The 20,990-nt window shown below is 55.2% G+C and overlaps 1 protein-coding gene across 6 annotated transcripts; it reads left to right on the top strand.

Annotated features, from left to right (window-relative positions):
• Positions 1–2,380: 2,380 nt before the first annotated feature.
• KCNN4 (potassium calcium-activated channel subfamily N member 4) lies at positions 2,381–19,487 on the top strand. 6 transcript variants are annotated; one of them, XM_054463490.2, is made up of 9 exons: positions 2,381–4,797; positions 9,394–9,489; positions 11,405–11,832; positions 13,883–14,018; positions 16,193–16,303; positions 16,462–16,580; positions 16,988–17,057; positions 18,313–18,480; positions 18,933–19,487. In XM_054463490.2, exons 1-8 carry the CDS (start codon positions 4,639–4,641, stop codon positions 18,475–18,477), a joined length of 1,284 nt encoding a protein of 427 aa, XP_054319465.1. In that variant the 5' UTR covers positions 2,381–4,638; the 3' UTR covers positions 18,478–18,480; positions 18,933–19,487. The 6 variants fall into 6 exon arrangements, with proteins under 6 accessions (XP_054319465.1, XP_054319469.1, XP_054319468.1 ...); XM_054463494.2 differs by having other exon boundaries at positions 2,657–2,674; XM_054463493.2 differs by having other exon boundaries at positions 4,135–4,273.
• Positions 19,488–20,990: the final 1,503 nt, after the last annotated feature.

The following is a 20,990-nucleotide window of genomic DNA, read 5'->3' as shown; positions in this document are numbered from 1 at the left end:
GGGGTCCAGACCCCAGCATCTCCTCCCTCAGACCAGCAGTCCAGGCCCCTGCCCCTCCTCCCTTAGACTCAGGAGTCCAGACCCCAGATCCTCCTCCTTCAGACCCAGGAGTCCAGGCCTCAGCCCCTCCTCCCTCAGACCCAAGAGTCCAGATCCAGCCCCTCCTCTCTCACACCAACAGTCTAGACCCCAGCCCCCCTCCTCCCTCAGAACCAGGAGTCCAGACCCCCTGCCCCTCCTCTCTCAGACCAGCAGTCCAGACCCCAGCCCCTCCTTCCTCAGACCCAGGAGTCCAGACCCCAGCCCCTCCTCCCTCAGACCCAGGAGTCCAGACCCCAGCCCCTCCTCCCTCAGACCCAGGAGTCCAGGCCCCAGCCACCCTCCCTCAGGCCCCCTCCTCCCTGAGAACCAGGAGTCCAGACCCCCAGTCCCTCCTCCTTCAGACCCAGGAGTCCAGACCCCAACCCCTCCTTCCTCAGACCCAGGAGTCCAGACCCCAGCCCCTCCTCCCTCAGACCCAGGAGTCCAGGCCCCAGCCACCCTCCCTCAGGCCCCCTCCTCCCTGAGAACCAGGAGTCCAGACCCCCAGCCCCTCCTCCTTCAGACCCAGGAGTCCAGACCCCAACCCCTCCTTCCTCAGACCCAGGAGTCCAGACCCCAGCCCCTCCTCCCTCAGACCCAGAAGTCCAGGCCCCCAGCCCCTCCTCCTTCAGACCCAGGAGTCCAGACCCCCAGCTTCTTCCTCCTGGACCCTTCCTCTTAGGCATTTTGAGGTCCTCTACTATTTTCTCTCCCTCTCTTTTACACAAACCCCTCTCTCCCTCCACTCCCCATTCTAGGATTGAGACCAAGCGTGAGTCACAAGAAGCCCTGGGGCCCTGAGTCACCTCTCCCTCCCCCCTTAGCCCCTCCCTGGGCTGGAGGCAGCTGGCTGAGGGGTGAAGCAGTTTCCTAGGACTGACCCCTGCATCCCAGGACTGCAGTTTGAAGGCAGGTGCCTTTCCCACTGTAACCCCATCACTGCCACCCGGGCAGGCCCATGCCCAGCCTTCGCTGTTTTTCTCTTTCAGTCATGGCCTATTTGGAGACAAAATTTCTCTGTGCTCTAACTTCCGTGTCTTGATTCTGTTTTCCGGTTTCTCTGCACCTGTGGGTCTCTTTGATTTTTTTAATACATGCCCCCCACCATCCCTGGCTGAACGCCTCGAGGTCTCTCTGATTATCTCTCTCTCCCTCTGTGTCAGTCTCTGTCTCCGTTTTTCACAAGTGCCTGAACTGGGACACAGATGCCATGGCATGGCCGCAGCTGGAGCGCTCTCTATTTAGTGGCTTCTGACCCTCGGGTGGCCACAGTCTCTGGATCACTGGCCCTCAACCCCTGAGTGGGACTGGGGTAGAACCAGAAGGAACCAGGCTGTCCATAGATGTGCCAATGAACAGCAGAGAGAAACTGAGGCAGAGACAAGCATAGAGAGGCCCGGAGAGAGACAGAGAGAGACCCAAGAGGAGACCAGGAGGCAGGAAGAGAGTGAAACAGAGACAGAGAGAAACACTGATTCAGCAAGAGACAGACAAAAACAGAGGGCCCTAGAGACAGAGACATGGAGACAGAGTGACACACGATGACAGAGACACAGGCAACGATGAACACGGAGAGAGACATAACAGAGAGACAGTGACGGGGAAAGAAGGAAACAGGAGCAGAGAGGGACATGAAGATGGAGAAAGGGACAGAGAGATGAGAGAGACACAGAGAGGCTAAGAGAGGCAGAGACAGAGAGACAGAGTGAAGAGAGACAGAGAGAGACAAAGGTACTGGGAGAGAAAAACGGAGACAGACAGACAGAGACAGAGATAAAGACAAACCTGGCCAGGCGCGGTGGCTCATGCCTGTAATCCCAACACTTTGGGAGGCCGAGGCGGGTGGATCACCTGAGGTCAGAAGTTCACGACCAGCCTGGCCAACATGGTGAAACCTCGTCTCTACTAAAAATACAAAAATTAGCTGGGTGTGGTGGTGCACACCTGTAATATCAGCTACTCAGGAGGTTGATGTAGGAGAATTGCTTGAACCTGGGAGGCAGAGGTTGCAGTGAGCCAAGATCGTGCCACTGCACTCCAGCCATGGGAGACAGAGCAAGACTCTATCTCAAAAAAAAAAAAAAAAAGACAAACGCAGAGGCTTCCACATCAGGAAAGACTGAGACAGGAAGCAAGGCCCAAAGAACCAGAGAAAGAGCCGGAGAGGGAGGAGAGAGACGCAGCGAGCCGGGCGGCCAGTGGGCAGGGGTGCCCAGGCTGCAGGCTCGGGAGTGCCTGGCGGCTGCACTTTCCCCAAGTGGACGCATGTGTGGTGTCTGGGCGCGCCCGGGTGTGTCTCCAGCCCTCTCCCGCCAAGTCTCGCCGAGTGGGTAATCATGTGTGTGCCGAGGGGCGGAGCCCCCGCGAGGGTTGTGTTTTTGCCACTGGGCGTGTCCGTGTGTATGGTTTGGTGTCTCTGGGTGTGTTTGTGTGGGCTGCCTCGGTGTGCAGCCAGACATGTCTGTGCGTGTCTCGCTTCCCTGGGGCTGGCGGGTCCAGGGTCCCACATGACCTAGGACACAAGGAGGGGGAGGGTTGTGTCCGAAGGTTCCTTGCAGAGGGGTGTGCATGAGGCCAAGGGCAGTGTCACCAGGTCAGTGCACGATGCTGGGAGGTGATGTGCGTCACCAGGTCAGTGCATGCCTGTGTGTCTCCACAGGAGGGTTTGATCTGTGTCAGAGCGTATGGTGTAGAGATCCATGAGTAGCTCGTGCTGCGACACATGGTGATGTCCTATGTCGTGTGTCGCTCTGGGAGTCACCATGCGCATTCCACACTTGCATTTGCTGTGTCTCACATCAGGGTCCATGTCCCTGTTGGGGGCCTCTTCCTTCTCAGCCCCCAGCACCCACCCTGCGTGCCAACCACCCCAAGTGTCTTGTGTTTGTGTAGCTGTGTGTTATGTTGTGTCGGAGGATACACCCCCTCCCCCGATGCTGGTGTTGTGTGGGTGGCGGTAGACCTCAGTGTCAGTGGTATCAGTGAGTGGTGACATCTGGTGTTTTATGGGACACGTGGTCGTTTGTGGAAGGTTGGGTGTGTTGGGAAACGTTGTGTCTATGTGTTTTGTGTTACTGTGTGCTGGTGTATTACTCCGTGTATGTTGTTTGTGTGGCCACGCATGTTGGAATATAACGTGTTGGGTTGTGTGGAGATATTGTATGTCATGTTTGAGTGTGGCTCATGGGTCAGAGGTGATGGTGTATGTTGCGTTTGTTTTTTTGTTTTTGCTTGTTTTAGAGATAGGATCTTGCTATGTTGCCCAGGCAGGTCTCAAACTCCTGGGCTCCAGCAGTCCTCCCACCTCAGCCTCCCAAACTGCTGGGATTACAGGCATGAGCCACTGCACCCAGCTGTATGTTGCATTTGGGCACTGGAGTCTATGAAGGTCCAACCCCATCCCCCTCCCCCAGGGCATCATCCTGGGTCGTGTCCTGTGTGGCCAGAATATACCAGAATCATCTTGCTTCAGGCATGTGCTTCTTGGGTTTCTCTGTGTGTCGCTGTACCTTGTAGGTCTCTGCATGCATCCACTCAGCTTGTCCTCTGACCATACATTTGAGTCGCATCACACATTGGAACGTGCTGAATCAGTGTGTTTTGAATCATCACTGCGAGCACTTGTGTTCGAGTCAACAGGCGCCACAATGTATGTGCAATTCTCTAGGTGCTGGGTGATTGGGGGCTGCTATAGGTGTGTCCCTAAATGTTGTGTGTCTACACGTATTGGGTTTCATTCCAAGGGTGTGTAGTGTTTAGGAAACTGGGACTGCACAGTGTTTGTTAAGGTGTGTGGTGTGTGGCATCAGGGCGTCACTACTTTAATATATATTGTGTGTTTGTGTAACACCTGGTGTATGTTGTGTTTGTGTGGCCACAGATGTGCATCATCTTATTTGTGGTGTTTGGGTGTGGCTCTTTGTGTCAGAGAAAGTTGTGACAACTTTGAGTGTAATATTTGTGCCTGTGTGTGGACGGTGTTTGGGTGGCTGTGTGTGCCACGGGACACTGTCTGCTTGCTAAGTGCTCGTGTGTGTCACACCATGTGTGTGGTGTCTGGGTGTGGCTGTGGGTTTCAGAGCTTGCTGGGAGTTGTGAGTCACTCTGTGTAGGTTGTGTTGTGTGCCCTGGTGTGTTAGTCTCCGTCTTGGGCCGTGGAGTGTCCTTCGGTGTCTGGGTGTGGTGAGTGGAGGTGTGTGTCACAAGGTACAGACCATTGTGTGTGACAAAGCCCATCGTGTGTCTGTGTGTGTCTTTATCCACGTGGATGGACGTCTCTTTCTTGCTCTGCCCCAAGACACACCCTAGCCCCTCCTTATTCTCAAAAGGGGGAGCTGGGGAGCCTCCCCCTACCCTGGGGCCTCCCCTGCCCCTCCCCGCCCTGTCTGGCCGTCACCACTCCCCAGAGGGCACAGGGCTCTGCTGTGCCTCAGAGCAAAAGTCCCAGAGCCAGCAGAGCAGGCTGACGACCTGCAAGCCACAGTGGCTGCCCTGTGCGTGCTGCGAGGTGGGGGACCCTGGGCAGGAAGCTGGCTGAGCCCCAAGACCCCGGGGGCCATGGGCGGGGATCTGGTGCTTGGCCTGGGGGCCCTGAGACGCCGAAAGCGCTTGCTGGAGCAGGAGAAGTCTCTGGCCGGCTGGGCGCTGGTGTTGGCGGGAACTGGCATTGGACTCATGGTGCTGCATGCAGAGATGCTGTGGTTCGGGGGGTGCTCGGTGAGTGGGGCATGGTGGCTGGGAGCTGGGACTCCTAGGTCTGAGGGAGGAGGGGCTGGGGGTCAGGACTCCTGGGTCGAGAGAGGAGGGACTGGGGACTTGTACTCCTGGGTCTGAGGGAGGAGAGGCTGGGGGTCAGGACTCCTGGGTCTGAGGGAGGAGGGGCTGGGGGTCAGGACTCCTGGGTCTGAGGGAGGAGGGGCTGGGGGTCAGGACTCCTGGGTCTGAGGGAGGAGGGGCTGGGGGTCAGGACTCCTGGGTCTGAGGGAGGAGGGGCTGGGGTCTGGACTCCTGGGTCTGAGGGAGGAGGGGCTGGGGTCTGGACTCCTGGGTCTGAGGGAGGATGGCCTGGGGGCCTGGACTCATGGGTCTGAGGGAGGAGGGACTGAGGGCCTGGACTCCTGGGTCTGAGGGAGGAGGGGCTGAGGGTCAGGACTCCTGGGTCTGAGGGAGGAGGGACTGAGGGCCTGGACTCCTGGGTCTGAGGGAGGAGGGGCTGAGGGCCTGGACTCCTGGGTCTGAGGGAGGAGGGGCTGAGGGCCTGGACTCCTGGGTCTGAGGGAGGAGGGGCTGAGGGCCTGGACTCCTGGGTCTGAGGGAGGAGAGGTTGGGGTCTGGACTCCTGGGTCTGAGGGATGAGGGGCTGGGGACCTGGGCTCCTGGGTCTGAGGGAGGAGGGGCTGAGGGTCAGGACTCCTGAGTCTGAGGGAGGAGGGGCTGGGGTCTGGACTCCTGGGTCTGAGGGATGAGGGACTGGGCTCTGGACTCCTGGGTCTGAGGGAGAGGGGCTGGGGTCTGGACTCCTGGGTCTGAGGGAGGAGGGGCTGGGGGTCAGGACTCCTGGATCTGAGGGAGGAGAGGTTGGGGGCCTGGACTCCTGGGTCTGAGAGAGGAGGGGCTTTGGCTGGGACTCCTGGGTGCTCCCAGGAGAGAGTTGCTGGGGACCTTCTCTGCAAAAGGAAGGGAATATTTGTTTCAGTGTTTCAGTCTTTGAAGATGTTGCCATTAGACGGCAGGAGGTCCAGGACCCCTGGAGGCCAGAGGGTGGCTGATCAGACACTCAAGCCCCACAAGAGCCAATAAGGGTAGAGGTAGCCCCAGGTTTGGTGAAGGGAGAGTAGAGGAAAGACAAAGTTCTTCCAGTAGGCAGCAGCTCTTTGGTCCTTAACTAACCTCTGATGTTTACCCAGTGCCTTAGATGCAAAGGACAGAAAAAACTGCCTTGGGGGTGGGGATGGGAAATGGGAAACAAACCTCTCCCCCGACCTGCCTCCCTCCCTCCCACCCCAACCCAGTCTCCACTGTTTACAAGCTCAATTTCTCCCCAAATCTGCATGCTGATTAGTCAGGGAAATAGTGGAGAGGTAGGCTTACAGTGGCCTGGACTCCTAGGTACCAGGGGAGGAGGGGGCTGGGTCTTGGATTCCTGAGTCTTAAGGAGAAGGGGGTTTTGATTGTCTTTGGGGAAGAGGGGCTGACTCTGAAGACAAGTGGTGAGTAGGGAAGAAAGGGGAAAGTGGGGTCAGGGCAGGTCTCAGCAGGCTTCCGTCACATTCCAGCCCTGGTCAGGCCAGTGATGGGGCAGATCAAGGACAAGGGTTGGAATAAGTGGCTTGAGGGGAGAACAGACTTGCTCAACAGGAAAGGAGGGGCTGGAGACCTCTCTGGCGGAAGGGTTGTGGAACTGGGCCGGTAGGGCCAGATGCGGACACTGATTTGAAGATTGGGTAGATTCCTGAGGGTCTGATGTTCCGACTTGGATCTGGAGGGGGTGGTGGGCAGCTCTGAAGTGACCAGGACCACATGGAGGGTCAGGCAAGCAGCTTCCTCTGGCCAGCGGCGGGCACCGAGGGGGTGGGGCAGCCGAAGTCCATGCCAACAGGAAGCATGGCCAGGGCCTGCCCGCCGCTCCCACGCTGAAGCACCGCACCCAGCAGCCGAGGTGGGAACACAGTGACCCTGGCAGATGGGAAGAGACGGGGTCCATCCTACTCCACTTCCCCCCTCTGCTTTGTCACCCCTCATTTGTTCCTTCCCTCCACCATGGCCAGGCTACTGCCTCTATCAGTGGGACCTTGGGGAAGCTGTTACAACCCTCTGAACCTCAGTTTCCCCATCTGTAAATTGGGATGAGGGTTAAAATACACGAACCTAAGGGTCACCCTCCTCCCGTTTTATTTTATTTTTTGTAGAGATGGGACCTTGCTTTGTTGCCTAGGCTGGTCTTGAACTCCTGGACTCAGGCAATCCTCCTGCCTCAAAGTGCTGGGATTACAGGCTTGAGCCACAGCTCCTCAGTCCCCTTTTGAGGGCTCTCTTAATAACATCCACCGCCCCTCACCACCTCCATCTCAACCTAATGAGCTCATTTCTGCAAAGGACCCAGACACCTGCTCCCCAGGGGGAGGGGCTGGCAGAGAGGCAGGTGCAAAACCCTAGGGAGTCCAAGGGAACCGGATAGAGATATCCAAAAGTACCAGGTGGGGTGGAGGAGGAGGGATGGGGAGAGGTACAGAGAGAGACAGAGGCACAGAGATACATGGAGAGAAAAAGACAGAGAGATGGAGACAAAGATGCAGAAAGATAGAGAGGTACAGCTACAGGGAAAGACAAATAGGGCTATCAAGCTACTGAGAAATCCACCAGTGAGAGATACACACACAGCGTTAGAAAAGACAATAGAGGGCCGGGCGCAGTGGCTCACGCCTGTAATCCCAGCACTTTGGGAGGTCAAGGCGGGCGGATCACGGGGTCAGGAGATCGAGACCATCCTGGCTAACACGGTGAAACCCCATCTCTACTAAAAACACAAAAAATTAGCCAGGCATGGCAGCGTGTGCCTGTAGTCCCAGCTACTCGGGAGGCTGAGGCAGGAGAATGGTGTGAACCCGGGAGGCTGAGCTTGCATTGAGCCAAGATCGCACCACTGCACTCCAGCCTGGGTGACAGAGCAAGACTCCGTCTCAAAAAAAAAAAAAAAAAAAAAAAAGACAATAGAAACAAAGACCCTCAAAACACATAGACAGACAGAAACAACCGTCCCTAGAAACAGGGAAATTCAGAGAACAGAGTACAGGCCCAAGTGCAGACAGGTCCGGGATTTGGGGGAAGAGGAAATGGAAAAGTAGAGAGGACAACCAGAGAAGCAAATTACAGTGTGAGGAGGGAGCTTGTTGTCTAGTGGTGTGGGCAGTTAAGACAGACTGAAGAAAGAGGCAGGGAATCAGGGAGCCATAGAAGGTGGGGGGGGGCTGGTGACAACAGCACTATTGTTCTGGTAGGGGGTTGGGGAGCAGGCCCCTGGGGCAGGAAACTGGCCCTCTTCCCCTGCTCAGAGGCGGGATGCTGGCCCAGCCAGGGGAGCTGGCAGCCCTCTTAGGAGAAACAGGTGCAGTGCTTTGTAAGCACGCCCAGGTGGTCCCCTCCCCCTGCAAATACCCGCCAGGCAGGGACCAACCCCTCTTAGGAAATCCAACAGTCCCAATCCCCTCTAAATCCCTCTCTCCAGAATTCTAGATTCCTCCAAGGTTGTGCCACACAAAGAGAGGAAAAAAAAAAAAAAAAAAGCAACAACTACTCCGTGGTTTCTGGAGGCCCTGTGCTTCCGGCCAGATCTGCCCTGGGCTTAGAGCCAGAAGAGGGGGTGGGGGTGGGGAGCTGCAGGGGGGCAGAACCGAGGGGGCTGTCTCAGAGCTGAGGCTGGGTCTCAGGGACTCAGCCCTCCGGATGAGAGCAGAGAAGGGTGTGACTCAGTCTTTGAGGATTGAATGGTAGTTTCTACATTCTTCCAGATTTGGGGTTGGGGTTGATTGAAGTTGGTTTCTAGGGCAACACCAGCTGGGTAGAAGGGAAGGGGAGGGGGCACTCTCTAGAGGCTAGATGTCTTTTTCTAGACACCACACACACACACACACACACACACACACACACACACCTGAAGAACTATTTTTGATGGGAAATGGGACAGGAATAAGAAGGAATGTGAGTTTCAAGGTCCCCCTTCATGGGTATGGGTCTTGGGAGAAGAGCTGAGGAAGAGGGTAGACACCAGCATCTGGACAGGGTTGTCCTGTTGGGGAGAAAGAGAGCATTCCTGGGGACCAGATGATGGTGTTTATTTTGTTTGTTTGTTTGCTTGCTTGCTTGTTTCGAGACGGAGACTCGCTCTGTTGCCCAGGCTGGAGTGCAGTGGCGTGATCTCTCAGCTCACTGCAACTTCCACCTCCTGGGTTCAAGAGATTCTGGTTCCTCAGCCTCCCAAGTAGCTGGGATTACACGCCCAGCTAATTTTTGTTTTTTTAGTAGAGACTGGGTTTCACCATGTTGGCCAGGGGGTCTCAAACTCCCGACCTTCGGTGATCCACCTGCCTCGGCCTCCCAGCGTGTTGGGATTACAGGTGTGAGCCACCGCACTGGGCCCAGATGATGGTTTTGAGACTTCTCCAGAACCGACACATCAAGACGGACTGATTTGCAGGGGAAGGAGGCTAGGAAAATTGGGAATCGAAAAAAAAATGGTGGTTTTGAAGGAAAGGTGGAGGGCCAGGTGGAGGGAGACCTGGGATCTCACACCCCTTTTTCTGTCCCCCCTGACAGTGGGCGCTCTACCTGTTCCTGGTTAAATGCATGATCAGCGTTTCCACCTTCTTACTCCTCTGCCTCATCGTGGCCTTTCATGCCAAAGAGGTCCAGGTAGGGCAGGCCCCGCCCCCAAGCCTTGCTACCTCCAACCCCCTCAGCGCCTTGTCAGCTCACACTTTCCACCCTCCTCCTACTCCTGATCTGAGTAATGAAGTTCCTCTGTCCTAGATGCTGTGTCCGCACCCTCACCCACCCAGATGGGATGAACCATGAGCAGACAGGCAGAGCCTCCCCAGCCAGCCCCACTCTTCCCCTGTAGTCCCCAGTCCCCCCTTGCACACTCACGGATGCTGAGAGCGCCCTTGCAGCCCTGCTTCCGCCGCCAGGCCTCTGTCCACTCTGCTCCCAGGCACTCAGCTTCCCAGATCTCTATGCTCCAACATTGCATCCCCAATCCAGTCCTCAAGCAACCTAAGGTCCTAGGGGTGCCCACTCCTTTTTTTTTTTTTTTTTTTTTTTTTTTTGAGACAGGGTCTTGCTCTGTTGCCCAGGCTAAAGTGGAGTGGCACGATCTCTGCTCACTGCAACCTCCACCTCCTGGGTTCAAACAATTCTCATGCCTCAGCCTCCTAAGTAGCTGCAACTACAGGCAGATGCCACCACGCCCAGCTAATTTTTTTGTATTTTAGTAGAAACGGGTTTTCACTATGTTGTCCAGGCTGGTCTCCAACTACTGAGTTCAAGCAATCTGCCCACCTTGTCCTCCCAAAGTGCTAGGATTACAGGCTTGAGCCACTGCACCTGGTCCAGTCCCGGGGTGCCCACTCCTAATCACCCTATCTCTGTGCCAATAACCTCCCTCTTGCCCCAGACCCAGGAGCTCTCCCCATCCATACCCCACCTTGGGTCTCACCCAGACACATCCCATCCCCTATTGCCCCATTGCCCCAGATCCTGTTGCTCCATTCCCTTTCCCCTCTTCCCCCTCTCCTGTCATAACTTTGCCTGTAAAATGGGGATTATCGGCCATGTGTGGCAATTCTCTGAGCAGTGCCTGGCACATAAGAGGTGTTCAGTAAACAGTGCACATTATCATCTTATCATAGAGTAGTTAAGTGGCCTGTAGCCCAGTGCGCCATTGCCCATGGAAGGGACCTGGGCCTCAGTTTCCACATCTATAAAATGGGGGCAATAATAATATCAATCTCACTGGGTTGTGAGTATTTACTAAGTCACAACATGTAAACGGGATAGAGCAGTGCCTGGCGTATCCACAGTGCCTGGTACATGCTGATTTTGTTATTGTTTTGTTTATTTTGAGATGGAGTCTCGCTCTGTCACCCAGGCTAGAGTGCAGTGGTGTGACCTCGGCTCACTGCAACCTCTGTCTCCTGGGTTTAAGTGATTCTCCTACCTCAGACTGCCGAGAAGCTGGGACTATAGCTGTGCGCCACCATGCCCGGCTTATTTTTGTATTTTTCAGTAGAGATGGAGTTTCACCATGTTGGCCAGGCTTGTCTCGAACTCTTGACCTCAAGTGATCCACCCACCGCAGCCTCCCAAAGTGCTGGGATTACAGGCGTAAGCCATCGCGCCCGGCCCATGGCTTTGTTATTGCTGATATTATTATTACAGTTATTACGCGTGTCAACCGAAACGGGAGTAGGAGCGAGCTCCAGGCATGTGGAATGCAAGCTCTAGGGAGGCAGGGGGTCTGTTTGGTTCACTGTGTATCCTTAGCACATAGAACAATGTCAGGCACACAGTCGGCGCTCAGTCAGTGTTCAAAGGCTGGAAGTGGGCTGAAACTAGTGGGGTGGGTGGTGAAGGAGGAATAAGTGGAGAGATGTCTTCCTCAAGTCCTGTCACGCTCCCTCCCTATCCCTCTCCCGCCCTGCGCTATCTCCCTCCCTCCTGGCCAGGCGGGCACACCCCACTTATCTCAGGGCGCAGGCAGGCGCGGGCCGCCGCCTGACCTGAGCCTGATCTGCTCCTGACCCCTCCCTTCTTGGCCCCTTCCCGGCAGCTGTTCATGACCGACAACGGGCTGCGGGACTGGCGCGTGGCGCTGACCCGGCGGCAGGCGGCGCAGATCGTGCTGGAGCTGGTGGTGTGTGGGCTGCACCCGGCGCCCGTGCGGGGCCCGCCGTGCGTGCAGGATTTAGGGGCGCCGCTGACCTCCCCGCAGCCCTGGCCGGGATTCCTGGGCCAAGGGGAAGCGCTGCTGTCCCTGGCCATGCTGCTGCGTCTCTACCTGGTGCCCCGCGCGGTGCTCCTGCGCAGCGGCGTCCTGCTCAACGCTTCCTACCGCAGCATCGGAGCTCTCAACCAAGTCCGCTTCCGCCACTGGTTCGTGGCCAAGCTTTACATGAACACGCACCCTGGCCGCCTGCTGCTCGGCCTCACGCTTGGCCTCTGGCTGACCACCGCCTGGGTGCTGTCCGTGGCCGAGAGGTGAGGGTGCTGGAGGCATAAATGCGCAGGGCAGGGAACCCCGGACAGCCACGGCGGCCGTCGTGTGCCGCGTGCAGGTTGAGGCCTCCTAGGACCAAGCAGTGGAGAAAGTTCACACTTTGACCCCTTCTCCTCTTGCTGGCTGAAATTTGCCCACACTCCCATCAACTGGGGTGAGAGGAACCAACAGACAAGCCCCCAACCAATCCTCCACCTGCAGCGTTCAGTCTCCCCAAACGCACACACAGACCCTAGAAAGCCCTTCCCTTCCGGCTGCCTGACCTCTGCCTCAGGTTTCCAGGCCATCTGTTCGGTCTCCCAATCTCTGGGACCTACCTAAAGGGTTGCCTCTGCCTTGGAGGAAGGGGACATATTTTCCCAATTAGCACGGAATGCACTGTAGGTAGGTGCTTTCTGTGACCCTAGGAAGGGGATGATTTGGAACTGCTCTGGAAAATAATTCCAAGCAGAGAATTGGAACTAGATCCTGATTGCCAGCTAGATACTGTGTAACCCGATGCTGCGCCTCAATTTCTATCCCTTACAGAGAAAGAGGTTGGGAGTGATCTCAGCCAGTGGTCCTCAAAGTGTGGTTTCAGGACCAGCAGCATCACCTGGGAACTTGCAAATGAAAACTCTCAGGTCCCTTCCAGACCTACTGAATCCTGGAGGGTAGGGCCAGCAATCCGCTTTAGCAAGCCGTGCAGGTGATTCTATGGCCCAACCAAGGTTGAGAACTTCTGGTCTAGTGTATGTGGCAAAGATCCTTGAGGGCAGGAGGAGAATGAGAAGATCTGGCTTTAGATCTCTCCTCTCTGAGCCTCAGTTTCCTCATCTGAAAAATGGGTGTCACGTTCCACCATCTGTAGTCTCCCTGACAGTTCTTTTTTTTTGAGATGGAGTCTCAATTATCCAGGCTGGTGTGCAGTGGCACAATCTCTGCTCCCTGCAATCTCTGCCTCCCAGCTTCAAGCGATTCTCGTGCCTCAGCCTCCCAAGTGGCTGGGATTACGGATGTGCACCACCATGCCTGAGTAATTTTTGTATTTTTAGTAGAGACCACATTACTATGTTGCCCAGGCTGGTTTTGAACTCTTGATTTCAAGTGATCCTCCTGCCTAAGCCTCCCAAAGTGCTGGGATTACCATGCCCGGCCTCTGTCATTATTTTAAACTCCTTCACCTTCCAGGACCTTAGTTTTCACAATTGGGAAATTGGTCAGAATCAGGATTAATGAATGATCCCCCCACCATGTTTCTCATCTGAATGATGGGAGAATGGGGAGGAAGTCAAAGTTCCAAATTCCAAAGCAGAAGTTCTGAAACTAGAATGTACTTCGGAATGGGGGGGTGGGGTTTGTGAACAGTGCAGATTCCATCTTTGCTCCTAGAAACTCTAACCCGGTGGGTCTGGGGTGTCTGGGTCCCTCATAAATGAAGCTTTCCCTGCTGATCTTGCGGCAAGGGGCCTGTGGACAAAGTTAGACAAATCTCAATGTTTCAACTCCTTCCGTGGCTGGACTTAAATGTCTCCTCTGTGAAGTGAGGGGAAAGGAAGGCCGAGTCCCACCAAGCCTTTTTAGAGTCCTTTTTGGTCCTGATAGGGCCACTTCTGGACCACACAGCATCTTTGTGGAAATTAGAAAAATATACCCCTTCCTCCAGGTGGATGTAGCCACCAGTCAGGGTCTGACTGGGTTTTGGCCCCCTCTCGACTCTCCACCCTCAACCACATGCTCTGAATGCTACAGCAGCCCGGGTAGCCTAGCTGAGACCATACCGGCATTGGGATTGGCCAGACCCAGTCTCAAATCCCAGAGTGGCTAAGCAACTTGCCCAGGTCACAAAGCAGAAAGGAGGCCATGCAGGCTTTCCAAAGCTCAGAACTTAATGGCTTTTTGTCCAGGTGATTCTTAGGACTATGGGTGTATACTGGGAGGGGAAGGGACGGAAGCAGAGGGAAGGGGAGGGGAGGGTATAGAGGGAGGGGGAGTGAATACCATGGAAACCTCCATGGTGGTGTTTTAGAACTAACCCACCCTTCCCCATAGGCAGGCTGTTAATGCCACCGGGCACCTTTCAGACACACTTTGGCTGATCCCCATCACATTCCTGACCATCGGCTATGGTGACGTGGTGCCGGGCACCATGTGGGGCAAGATCGTCTGCCTGTGCACTGGAGTCATGGTGAGTACAGCCGCCTTGGGGACATGATGCCTATCCCAAACTGGTCATCCTCTGGCCCCAGGAAGCCATGATTAAATGGGTTCAACACAGGCTCTCAGGGACAGCTCCTGAGAAACTTGAGTGTCTGGGGGCCACACAGCCCCATTCTCTCTTCAAGAACAAGATACTCACCTGTAATCCCAATATTTTGGGAGGCCAAGGTGGGAGGATCACTTGAGCCCAAGAGTTTGAGGTTACAGTGAGCTATGATCGTACCACTGCACTCCAGCCTGGGTGGCAGAGAGAGACCCTGTCTCTTAAAAAATAAAATAAAAAATCAGACCTAGGAATCCAGCCCCTAAGTCCTTGCTCTCTCTAGAACCTAGGGCCCCAGCCCTTATCCTCCTCAGGGACCCAGGCTCCTGACTTCGCAGCCCCATTTTCTTCCAGAACGCGGAAATCGTCTCCCAGCCTCCACCAAGGGTGTAGAGTCCAGTTATCAAGTCCATACCTGTGGGGCCAGGCTACCTGGGTCCGAATCCTGCGGCTGCCACTTCCCGGCTGGGGAGCTCAGGCGAGCCACGTGATCTCTCGGGTCCTCACTTTCCTCATCTATAAAATGGGGATGCTGATGCTCCTCATGGGCTTGCTGAGATGATTAAATGGGTTCAACTTTGTAAAGTGCTTCCAACAGTGCCCAGCCCACAGGAGGTGCTCGGTAAACAGGTCTGGGGGTGCCCAGGCATCCAGCCACCCCACACCAGCTCCTGTGCCCTCAAGGATGAGGCAGAGGCTCTGCAGCCTGAGTCAGCCTCTTCCTGAACCCCGACATCCACCTCCTTCCCTCCATAGACCCAGTCACTCAGGTCCTCCCACCCAGCCCTGGCCCCCTCTAGAGACCAGCACCTAATGCCTTGGCCTTCACCTCCCTGCAAGATCGGGTTCCCCTCACTCTCGGGGACCTAAGCCACCAGCACCTAGCCCAGATGTGGGCCTAGGAAGGACATATTCATCCCCCAATCCCTAGGTGCACAGGTGAAGGATGTGGTGACCCCAATCCCTAGGTGCACAGGTGAAGGGTGTGGAGCAAGGGAAGAGAGGCAGAGATTCAGTTAGGGACCTGCAGCACCGCTCAGGACCTCCTCCCTCATTTGACAGAAGGAGAAACGGAAACCTAGAGAGATAGGGTACTGTGCACTTGAGCTCACAGCCTGCTCCTGGCAGAAAGGCTCCATGGCACAGTTGAGCCATAATAGCTTACTTTTCCAGGGCACATACTCTGTGCCAGTCTCTGCCCTACACACTTGCCAGGGGTAATTCATGAAATCCACCTAGTAACCCTATGAGGCCACTTCACAGATGAGACACTGAAATACCGAGAGATTAAATAACTTGCTCAGAGCTGGGCTTGGAACTCAGGCAGTCCCCTGGAGCCAGTATTTGTGACTGGAAGTTGTTCTGAGTGATCAAGAGCTGAAACTATAGGGTGGGGGATGCTTCCTAGGAAGATTCATTCTAACTTGGGGACAGGTGAGCAGGTGCCACAAGCAGCTAGGAATCGCCAAGGCCTTGAAGGGCCAGGAGCATTGGGAGAAGGAAGGGAGGAGGATGAGTGTTCGGAGGAAGGTGCTCAGGGAGGGCAGGCAGCGTGGAGCCAGGGCTGAGTTGTCCGGGTGGGAGGTGTAGACCTTGGAAGGCCTTGGGAGTCAGGCTGAGAAGTTCAGGCCAGTGGAAGCCTAGGAGATTAGAGGGGACCAAGGGGGTTAGGGGAGGATGAGTGGGAGGCTGGAGATGGTCCAGGAGAGAGAAGACAGGGCTGGAGCTAGGAAGAGGTTGTGGGAGTGGGAGAAGGATGGTCGCCCTCCACAATGCAATGGCTGACCACATGAGCAGTGAGGACCCAGAGGCCTGCCCCTGGCTCAGAACCCAGCCTTCCTCTCACTCCTCCAATCCTATCCTTCATTCAAGAGGCCATCCTGTGGGTGTGAATACTATGCATCAAATTTGGGCTCGGACATATGCGATTTATGATTCTAGCTCCACCACTCTGAGCTGGGACCTTGGCTCTCCTCTCTGAGCCTCTTTGCTTGTCTGTCAACTGGGGATGGTCGTGCCTACCTTCTGTGGCTGTTGGGCAGGTTCAAGGAGGGAATCGGTGGCACAGCCTCATGCCACAGTGCCTGTTGTGCCCACAGGGGGTCTGCTGCACAGCCCTGCTGGTGGCCGTGGTGGCCCGGAAGCTGGAGTTTAATAAGGCAGAGAAGCACGTGCACAACTTCATGATGGATATCCAGTATACCAAAGAGGTGAGATGGGCATATGGCACCCATGGCACACCCCTCTTCCAAGAGGCAGGAGTCCAGGCCCCCCCGCTTCCCCTAGGACCCAAGAGTCCCAGCCCTAGCCCTGCCTTCCCAGAACCGTAAGGGTCTATCTCCACGGACACTGTGCCACCCACTCCTAGATGAAGGAGTCCGCTGCCCGAGTGCTACAAGAAGCCTGGATGTTCTACAAACATACTCGCAGGAAGGAGTCTCATGCTGCCCGCAGGCATCAGCGCAAGCTGCTGGCCGCCATCAACGCGTGAGGGCCGCTTTGTATGCACACGTGTCCATGTGCACCCATGTCCAAGTCACCTCTCTGCACGGCTGTGTGTGTGCGTGTCCATGCCTGTCCGGGTCAGGACACCCAGGTGTGGTCTCACTCAACAGCTTGTCCACCTGGATCTGACCATGCATGGCTCTACGTGTCTGTGCTGGTTTGTCTTTGCATATCTCGGCGTGTCTGTGGACCTGGGTACCTGGGTTTCTACTGGGGATGGGGACTTGTGGGGAGGCAGGGTGCATCCTCTCCCACTCTTTCAGCTCTTTGACAACTTTTTTTCTTTGTTTCGTTTCTTCATGTGCCTCTCCTCCCTTCATTCCACCCCTGAGCTACAGCTACATTCAGGGACCAGGCTTGTAAAACTGACTCCCCACTTCTTCCCACAGGTTCCGCCAGGTGCGGCTGAAACACCGGAAGCTCCGGGAACAAGTGAACTCCATGGTAGACATCTCCAAGGTACTAGGATCCCATGGCAGGAGGTCTTGAAGAAGGGGGAGGTTGGGGCCACAGGGAGAGAAATCTGGCCCTAGAACAGGGAACCTTGGCAGGGGCCTGGCACACACAGGCAGTCAGTAAAGGTCTGTGGTTGAATGAAGGAAGGAAGGAATGAATGATGCACCACAGAGCTTCTTACATTCATGGAAGGCACAGATCCCTTACAAACTGGAAAAAAAAAATTGCACAAAGAACCCCAGTGTTTGGTTTCAAATTATCTTTATTGTTAAGTTACTTACATGTGGACGGATATAAAATTCCTTCCAACTACAACTCATACAATAAAACCAAAGCAAATTTACAAACCAAGCCCATAGATGGCAAAACCAATACAATTAAAATGAACAACACTGACAAGGACACAGGTGACATTGTTTCCGTAAAACTCAATCTCTGCTGCTCTTGTGGAGGGGTACTCAGGGCCACAGGGACTTCCACGCACGTTTGCCTGGCCAAGGCGTGACTCAGCTACCTGCCCCCTTCTTCTGCTGAGAACATTTGATTTCGCCAGTGCTTAGGGACAATGATGTCACAACACCCCCTTGGCCTGGCTCACAGCATCTTCTGCTTATCCAGTGGCCTTTGCTTTTTCTCGTTAGCCCACGGCAGTTCAAACAGTGGCCCCTGGCACAAATGCCATGGTAAGCACGGTCACAGATGCAGGCCCCAAAACCGCATGGCAGGTCTCAGTGAGGAGGCAGTGGCCCAGATCTGCAGGAATTGGCAGGCAGTAATTTCTGAAGGTTATCAAGCCAAAAACACAGAATTCAAGAATTTCCATAGAAAATCCACAAACCCTCAGGGATCAAGCAGTGAATCCCAGCCAGAGAATGTAGTAAAAGATTACATGGATTTGGAAGTCAGGCATCATCCATGCTAGCAATATTTAATGAGCACCTACTATGTTCTACGTCTTATTTCAGGACCTGCTTTGGGCATGTCATTTAACTGTTGCATGCCTGTTTCCTCAGCTGTAAGACGGGAACAGGATTCCCACTCCCTGTGGCTTTTAGGAGGATTTTAAACCATATAGGGAAACACCTGGGCAGGTAGCTGGGAAGTGGTAGGTGGTCAATACATGGTAACAGTTATTATTGAGGGTAGTCCTCAGAGGACCATAAGGATGTGGTCAATATTGGTTCCATTGCCTTACGCTATGGAGCAGGTGGGGGTCGACCCCAGCCCCTGACACCTCTGATCCTCTCCTCTCACCCAGATGCACATGATCCTGTATGACCTGCAGCAGAATCTGAACAGCTCACACCGGGCCCTGGAGAAACAGATTGACACGCTGGCGGGGAAGCTGGATGCCCTGACGGAGCTGCTTAGCACTGCCCTGGGGCCGAGGCAGATTCCAGAACCCAGCCAGCAGTCCACATAGCTGGTGAGGGGGCTGGGACTTGGGCAGGAAGGCATCCTGGAGGCAGGGTTCCTGTGGCCGGCACCCTATTTGGCTAAGGGGGTGGGGGATGGCTGGGAGACAAGGCCGCCTTTTCTCATCAGCTCCGGCACTGTCTGGAGGAAAGGACTCAGTTTGGGCCTGGACTGGCAGTGAAGGAAGATGGTGTACCCTCTCCCCTTCACTGACCCTTGATGCCCTTCTCCCTCTTTGCTTGGTCTCTCTCTCTCTCTCTGCCTGTCCTGGGCACATTCTCTGGCTCTGTCCATCCAATGTCTCTGTCTAAATGCCCTCCTGCCTCCTGACCTTGGGGCCCGGAAACACCTACCCCCTGTCTCCCACTTCTGCCCACCTGTTTCTGTCTGAGCCTCGGTGTGTCCCACTCTCATTCCCCCTCTTCCTGGCCTGCCTCTCCATCAGTCTCTCTGTCTCTCCAGGACCCACGGAGGAGGAACCAGGCTACTTTCCCCAGGACTGAGGTGGTGGACATCGTCTCTGCCACTCCTGACCCAGCCCTGAACAAAGCACCTCAAGTGCAAGGACCAAAGGGGGCCCTGGCTTGGAGTGGGTTGGCCTGCTGACGGCTGCTGGAGGGGACGCTGGCTAAAGTGGGGAGGCCTTGGCTCACCTGAGGCCCCAGGTGGGAACATGGTCACCCCCACTCTGCATACCCTCATCAAAAACACTCTGACTATGCTGCTATGGATGACCTCCAGCTCTCAGTTACAAGTGGAGGCGACTGGAGGCCGGACTCCTGGGTCCCTGGGAAAGAGGGTACTAGGGGCCCGGATCCAGGATTCTGGGAGGCTTCAGTTACCGCTGGCCGAGCTGAAGAACTGGGTATGAGGCTGGGGCGGGGCAGGAGGTGGCGCCCCCTGGCGGGCCAACAAAGAGGACACCATTTTTCCAGAGCTGCAGAGAGCACCTGGTGGGGAGGAAGAAGTGTAACTCACCAGCCTCTGCTCTTATCTTTGTAATAAATGTTAAAGCCAGAAGTTGCCATTTCTCTCTAAACATATCTATACTCCTAACTGGCAGACCATCCAGTGGAAGACTGTTGCCTTGTCTGAACCTGTCTCAGAGGCCTCCTCCTCTAAGTGCCCTCCCAGCTCTGTAGGCTGGGCAGACCTCAGCAACAGTCCCCTGCCCAGATCTGAGGCAAAGAGCAACGGCTTTGAACTCAGACAGATCAGGATCCAAATCCTGGTTCTGCCATCCACTGGCTGTGTGATCTTGGGTAAGTGGCTTCACCTCTGAACAGTTTACCTCACCTGTGAAATGGGACTGCCTCCCCACGGAACTGCTGTGAAGATTAAAACACAGAGTAGCCCAGAGGCATTTAGTGGGAACCAAATATGTAAGAGAGAATCTTTTTTTGTTCTTGTTGAGATGGAGTCTTGCTCTGTCACCCAGGCTGGAGTACAGTGGCGCGATTTCGGCTCACTGCAACCTCTGCCTCCAGAGTTCAAGCGATTCTCCTGCCTTAGCCCCCAAGTAGCTGGGATTACAGGCACCTGCCACCACGCCTGGCTAATTTTTGTATTTTTAGTAGAGATGGGGTTTCACTATGTTGCAGATGCTGGTCTTGAACTCCTGGGCTCAAGCAATCTGCCCGCCTCAGCCTCCTAAAGTGCTGGGATTACAAGCGTGAGCCACTGTCCCCGGCCAAGAATCATTTTTATTATTGTTTTTGATTTTCACACACAATGCGTGGCTGCCCTTTTCCTGATTTTTTGTTGCTTTTCTCCCTCTATTCATGCCTTACCAGAATCTAGATGACAACTCACCCATCAAGGGACTAACAGAGGCCCCAAACCTCCCCAAACCACCCACATACCCGTTTCACATCCGCTCAAGAGAGGATGTGAAAGGGAAGAGGGCAAAGGAGGGGGGCTGGCACTTCCAGAGGCCCTACTGTGTGCCCAGCTCTGTTTATAAGTCACTATAACCACTCTCCTGACCCTCCTTACCCCACTGCACAGATGCAGAAACTGAGGTTTCAAGAGGAGCCAGGCCTCCCCTCAGGCCCCCAGCCGGAAGCTAGGAATCCGGGCTGCAGAGCCCAGATTCACACCCAACCCGCCCCACTGCCAAGGTGAGTCAGAGGCAGAGCGGCCTTGGGCCACAAAGCCAGGACTGACTTCCCGCCGCAACTTCATTTCAGCTTGTGGGGCTGATTCATTCTTGCTTCCCTCCTCTTGAGGGGAAGATCAGGCTGCGAGTCATCCTTTTCTGTTGAGCTATCTTTGGATTTCCCTTAAAGTCCACAGCCAGCCTCGCCCCTTCATCCCTGAGAGCTAAATTGGAGCCTCCGCCACCCACTGCCACGAACTGCCCTTCCTCTGGAGGCCAGCCCACCTGGGGAGTAAAGGCGGGGACTCAAGAAAGGAACTGGATGAGACCTCCAGATATTGCTGACACCCTTCCCCTGCAAGAAGCCCTCCTGGCAGTGTTGCCAAAGCCCCTGCCAAACTCATTCTTCTGGGACCTTTCTT

This window comes from Pongo pygmaeus, chromosome 20, assembly GCF_028885625.2.
Source record: "Pongo pygmaeus isolate AG05252 chromosome 20, NHGRI_mPonPyg2-v2.0_pri, whole genome shotgun sequence".
Classification (NCBI taxonomy): domain Eukaryota; kingdom Metazoa; phylum Chordata; class Mammalia; order Primates; family Hominidae; genus Pongo; species Pongo pygmaeus.
Note: the sequence above shows the minus strand (reverse complement) of the source record. Positions and strands in the feature narration are given on the sequence as shown.

What these genes read in the sequence shown, in the direction of transcription:
- KCNN4 (XM_063658042.1), top strand. Translation starts at nt 4,349, where the DNA reads ATGGACGTCTCTTTCTTGCTCTGCCCCAAGACACACCCTAGCCCCTCC. An exon ending in TTCATGCCAAAGAGGTCCAG is followed by an intron (nt 9,490 to 11,404) that starts GTAGGGCAGGCC and finishes CCTTCCCGGCAG; the next exon opens with CTGTTCATGACCGACAACGG. An exon ending in ATATCCAGTATACCAAAGAG is followed by an intron (nt 16,304 to 16,461) that starts GTGAGATGGGCA and finishes ACCCACTCCTAG; the next exon opens with ATGAAGGAGTCCGCTGCCCG.